General features: G+C 45.1%; 1 protein-coding gene across 1 annotated transcript in view; it reads right to left on the minus strand.

Annotated features, from left to right (window-relative positions):
* LOC143783338 (uncharacterized) overlaps nt 1-5,493 on the minus strand; it is a 54,164-nt gene extending 48,671 nt beyond the window's left edge. The window contains exons 1-4 of the mRNA XM_077271741.1: nt 4,348-5,493; nt 4,122-4,200; nt 3,589-3,771; nt 3,394-3,517 (exon numbers count right to left, since the gene is read on the minus strand). Of these exons, the coding sequence (XP_077127856.1) occupies nt 3,394-3,517; nt 3,589-3,771; nt 4,122-4,199 (385 nt within the window). The 5' untranslated portion in view covers nt 4,200; nt 4,348-5,493. The remainder of the gene's footprint in view (nt 1-3,393; nt 3,518-3,588; nt 3,772-4,121; nt 4,201-4,347) is intronic.
* Nucleotides 5,494-6,000: the final 507 nt, after the last annotated feature.

The raw sequence follows: 6,000 nt of genomic DNA on the forward strand, positions 1-6,000 counted from the left end.
CAGGAGGGACTATTATAGCCTGTATAAAAGCCGGGGCAGAGAATGCAGCAGCCATTTTAGAAATATTCAGCGCGACGATGCCAGTGTACCCGGCTTAAAATAGATAGAGGAAGACAAAGCCCTAAAACATTGGACAAGTACTCCAGAAAGTAATGTATAACTGTAGCACTGAAGAAGATGATTGTAGTAGTCTGCGAATGATAATGGAAGAGGGCGATAGTTAAGGTGCCAGTGTGAAGGGTTAAACTAAGAAAAATTAAAGCAGGCTTCATTTTGTGCTTTTCGACTCTAGGTGTTTTAAGATAAATTTTGTTACTAGGTAAAAGTTCATAGTTGTTATGAGACCTTGATTATTCCAGCCTGAACAAGATATGACACTGAAAGTGTATTGTTCTACGGGACCTTGACGTGCAGGCTGTTCCTGTATTTTTATAGGTTAAGAACTGTGAGCGTGTTCTTATGTTGATTGGTTGAAGTGTAACTTCTAAGATTATGAAAAGTGCGACACAATAAATGGGGGCTCAGAGATCTGCTCGATCTCCCCCCCCCCAAACAGAGACACACGTCTCCGTCTGGTCATTTTCAGTTGCCAGCAACGGTCTGTGGATCAATTTAAAAATCACTAGGTCAACCATGAAAGGTCACTTCAGATCCTCCCTCAACACCAGTATCAGTGTCGACTCAGTGTGATTGATTAATTATATAGTGGAGCTGAAGTATCAATTACACATTTTTTCCTTCATTCTTCATGCACATGCAAGCACCAGCAAGCCAGCACAATACTTTTTAAAGAAAAAAATCAACTCAGGCTCCAATTCATCAGAACAATTGTTATTTCACACCAGTTTTCATGAAGAGGATGAGGAGGTGTGCAAGGTGCCTACTCTTGATGAATTAGGCGAGGTTCAAAGTGAAGTATGCCACCGTGTGCCCTTCACCACAAATCTTCATTCAGCTACTGAAGATTTGTGGTGTAAGAAATGCCACCACTCATCATGAATTTGACAAGCATTGGTCACCACGCCTACACCACACCCCAGCTCCGCCCATTGTGTCGGACTTTTGGCAAACATCATGTGAAAATTCCCAAAGTCACAAAATTGAGCGCCTATTTAGGAAAGCCTCCATTACTTTTTCTCTTATGTACCTACTTTAATTGGAATGCATACTTTTTTGATCATTTTTTTTCTCTGGTAAAGAACTGATAGTGTGTATGGAATGACAACTATAGATGTGACGGATTCTGTAGTCCGCTGTCTCTTTTCTATATTAAGGAGTCTCTACTCAAGGGCTGTCAAACCAACCCACAAAACAGAAATTAAGAGCAATGCTGACGTGTTGAGCAATCCTGGTGAATTTTACATAAATTATTGTCATTAAGTGCTTTTCCTCATTGGCTTCTGTGAAGAATATTGGAGATATAATTTTATATTAATCATTTGTATCCTATTTGGCATGGGATTATAAAACCCCCTTCTGTTGTGCAGCTGTAACTGGACACCAGGTGGTCAAGCCTCAAAAGGCTGTGAATGACAGATCTCACACCTAGAACAGGCCAAGCTCAGGCCAAAAGGCTTGCTTGCATCGTGGAGACCAAGCGGTCTAACTGCTTTGTTGAGTCAGCTATGATTTCATAAAGAGAATATGGACTTATCGTACGTCCTGGCCACACACCAGTTCAATTTTTCAGATCTCTGGTACGGACCTAACGCCTTCCTGGTCCTCGAACAGTTCTAGCACCACAGGGGGGAGAGCTACATAGAATGGCTAGTAGGAGCTAGGTAGCAAAGCTGTGTTTGGTCTGAACGCGTAGCAGAGGCCCGGCCGGATCCGATGGCATCAAAACCGCCTCCATAGGACCATCCATTAAGGAGTTATGACCCATCTTAGGTTTTGGAGTGTTTAGCTGCTAGAACCAAGGAGAGAGGATTTAAGTTCAGGCAAGAAGACAGGGGATGGACCTAAAGTGGATGAAGGTTAGTATAAGTCTATGTGGTCTCTCTCTCCGTTATACTTGTGGTTCACTTTAAAACTATGGACCACGTCAAGTAACGTGCTGTGAAGGAGCTAAGAAGCAGCTGGCAGGCCATGCCCCCTGCGGCCCAGCACACACATGGTTGAACCTCATGATCCTTCTGCTTATATCGTTTGTCCTACCACTATTTGTATATCTGATCATTGTATATGTGTAATCATTGTGTATATAGTGTTTTGCCTAATGTGCCCTTAAGGTGATTAAATGTTTGATTTACCCTCGGCTGCTCTTTCATCTCGATCCACACATCTGTTTCTCAGCTTATCTTTCCATGTTACCGGGGCTCATTTCTGCACCAATATAATCCTGTTGGGCAGCATGGTGGCTCAGTAGTTAGCACTGTACGGTGGCTCAGTGGATAGCACTGCAGCCTTGCAGCGCTGGAGTCCTGGGTTCAAATATCACCAAGGACAACATCTGCAAGAAGTTTGTATGTTCTCTCCGTGTTTGCGTGGGTTTCCCACATTCCAAAGACATACTAATGGGGAATATAGATTGTGAGCCCCATCGGGGATGATAATGTCTGTAAAGCGCTGCGGAATATGTTAGTGCTATATAAAAAAAAATAAATCCTGTTAGCGGACTGGGTTTATATCTAACGGGGAACTGGTGGCAGTCCTACTGGGATGACCAGACGTTGTTTCACTGGTGCTAGAGAAAGGGGCCTCTCAGCCTGTCAGGGTTGTGAGTGTGGTGTCTCGTCAGTCACTGCGTGGGCCACATCCTCTCACTCACTGTGCCCGTGTGGACAGGGGGGTATGTTTGCAAAACTGTTCCAAGCTGACCTAACGTGTGCCTAGGGGGTGCAGAATGTCACGTTGGTGAAAGTGGGGAGACCACATTACGTGATCCTGCTGACGTCAGGCGGGTGGTGAGGTGCGGGTTCATCACAGCTTCTCACAGGTCAAAATAATGAACTCCAGTGTTACTAATCATCCCCATAGTCCAGCTCACTGCTTCTGCCTCGGTACGTGATCACAGGCTGCAGTGGTGCACACGTGACTGCTGCAGCCAATCACTGGGCTTCAGGGCTCGTACCATCTGACATAAATGGCTTATAAGTTCACAAGTTGATAAAAACAAACACATACAACATAGTATATTATTTTTGTGGGATGCCTCTGCATAAAATCACATAGTAGAATAATGTACGCTACTAAACCAACTCCATGGAGAAGATATCGGAATATATACGGAATATATCCCTATAGATATATTTGAACGCGAACTTGGGAACTACTGAATTTCACGTCATTACACACATGAGCATGAACACGACTATTACAGCTTCACAATGCTAATGCTAGCCTGCACCCATGGCTGCGGACAGCGAGGCTCATATATATGTCTCTCCTTACCTTGTGGTGTAGGATGTTGGCCATGCTCCATCATGACGTCCTCGTACAGATCCTTGTGTCCTTCTAGATACTCCCACTCCTCCATGGAGAAATAGATGGTGACGTCCTGACACCTTACAGGAACCTGACAGACAATGATACCGTCATTACCCAGAATCCTCCAGTGCCAGTCCTGTATAATATCCCAGCAGTCACCTCTCCGGTCAGTAGCTCAATGATCTTGTTGGCAAGTTCTAGGATCTTCTTATTGCTCCTCTCATGTATCTGGGAGTGCGGGGGAGGATCTGTGATGGGGCTCCGCCTCCTGCTCCGCCCTTCTGACTCATGGCTGCCAGGAGTCACACAGTCACTTGATGTCTTCTTCACTATTGTGTAATCCTGTGTGAGGAGAGAAATGTCATATTGCCTTTCTGGAGAATTATAACCTTACCTCTTCAACCCAAACTCCCTTTGATGAACTACAAACTAATAGTGGAAATATGGCCGCTAACCTTCCCGACATTGTGGAAGAAGTCCACCTTCATTGTGACATGCTGCTTACCACAGTCACTGCTCCTACAATGCGTCACTATTAATTGATGCCTACATGACCATGTTGATGACCGATCTTCATGGTTTCTGCTGTTCTTTCACTCCGTTATCCAGTACAGTGGATTGCTCCTATCACTTCCTACTTTGTATTTGACCTTCCCAATGTCTGACTCAATAGAGATGATAGAAAGGTTTACCTCTCTGGTCAGCAGATAGATGATCTCAAAGGCGACGTTTAATAATCTTTTGGTAACGTCAGTCCAGTCCTTGTCCATTCTTGGTCAGTCATTCAGGAGAAAGAGAGGATAAGAATAGGAGAAAATTGGATTAGACTTGGGAACGTGGTGCTAAGAGCACATTTATGGAAAATGGAGAGGCTGTAAAAGGGGACAAAATAATTTGTGAAGTACAGAACTTTCTGACCTCCAGGCAGAGGACAGACACTGAGGACTCCTGTGACGATGACAAAACCAACTGTACTTAGAAGTAAAAGTGTCAGAAAATGTTATCCTGTCCGGCCTTCCTCATCAAGGCTTGTCACCTTCGAATTCCACTCCATAGCACCACTTCTCTGGAGTGCTCTGGAATGCACTAAGCTCCATGCCATTAATGACCTCTTCATCTCTCGTAACGTATCCTTCCTGGGCCTAACTGAAATATGGTTAACACCCCCTGAGATAGCCTCACCCACTATACTGTGTTTTGGTGGCCTTCATTTCACTTACACTCCTAGCACTGGCAATAGACATGGTGGAGGAGTGGGTTTTCTTCTTTCAAATAACTGCACCTTCAACCCAATCCCACCTCTACCCTGCCTCATCCTTTGCTCTTTTGAAGTGCACTCTGTCCATATGTACTCTCATTCCAACCTCCAAGTGGTCTCCATATACTGACCACCAGGCCCGGCCACTGCTCCACTTGGCTTTTGCACTTTCTCTCTGCTGACATTTACACCATCATCACGGATGACTTCAACATCCTCACTGACACCCATCAGCCTGCAGCCTCCAAGCTCCTATCCGTTGCTTCATCCTTTGGTCTTCAGTCCTTCACATCCACCAGCACAGATGGACATACACTAGACCTTCTCTTCACTCCCTCTGTTGCCTATCTAACCTCACAACCTCACTTCTCCCACTATCTGTCCACCATCTACTCACTTTCTCATCCCTGTCGTCCTCACCTGCCCCTCATGTTCAGAAACTAGCACACCCTCAGTGGAAACCTTGCACATCTAGACATTCTCTTTATGACTCTATTCTACCTCTGTTCTCCATATCTTCACTCTATGACACAGACAGTGCCACTGTTTTCTACAACACCACAGTGGCATCACCTATTGATGCGGTTGGCCCTCTCGTGAATGGCAGAGTGCAACGAATCAATAGACAATCTTGGCACAATAACCTCACTAAACGTTTTGGCAAGTGCCCAGGGTTGAGGAGCGGCGTTGGAAGAAAACACTCGCAATAAGACTTCAACGAATTCAAAACAGCAACTTCAAGTCAGCCCTCACCTCTGCTAAATAGGACTATTTCACATCCCTGGTATCTTCCTTATCCCACAACCCCACACAGTTATTCAACACTTTTAACTCCACCCTCCGCTGCCCCTTCCATCCTCCCTGATATCTGCAGATGACTTTGCCACACTTTGCCTCTTTGTATAAAAGACCACTGTCCCTCCTCCATAACCTTCCTCCCCACCATCAGTGAAGGAGAGCTGACTCATCTACTCTCCAAATGGCACCTCACCACTTGTGCACTTGACCCTATCTCATCCCACCTCCTCCTCAGCCTCACCACCAGACTTATTTCAGACTTAACCTATCTTTTCAAGCTATGGCTAACCTCTAGTAACTTCCTTTCTGCTTCCAAACATGCCACACCTATCACTCCTATACTAAAGAAGCCATCCCCCGACCCGACCTCTATGTCCAGCTATTGCCCCTCTCACCTCCAAACTCCTCGAACAGCATGTCCATGTTGAATTTTTCTCCCATCTCTCATATAACTCACTCTTTCACAATCTACAATCCAGCTTCCTTCCCCATCATTTCACAATTCTCTATACTAC

Source organism: Ranitomeya variabilis, chromosome 6 (genome assembly GCF_051348905.1).
Source record: "Ranitomeya variabilis isolate aRanVar5 chromosome 6, aRanVar5.hap1, whole genome shotgun sequence".
In the NCBI taxonomy this organism is placed as follows: domain Eukaryota; kingdom Metazoa; phylum Chordata; class Amphibia; order Anura; family Dendrobatidae; genus Ranitomeya; species Ranitomeya variabilis.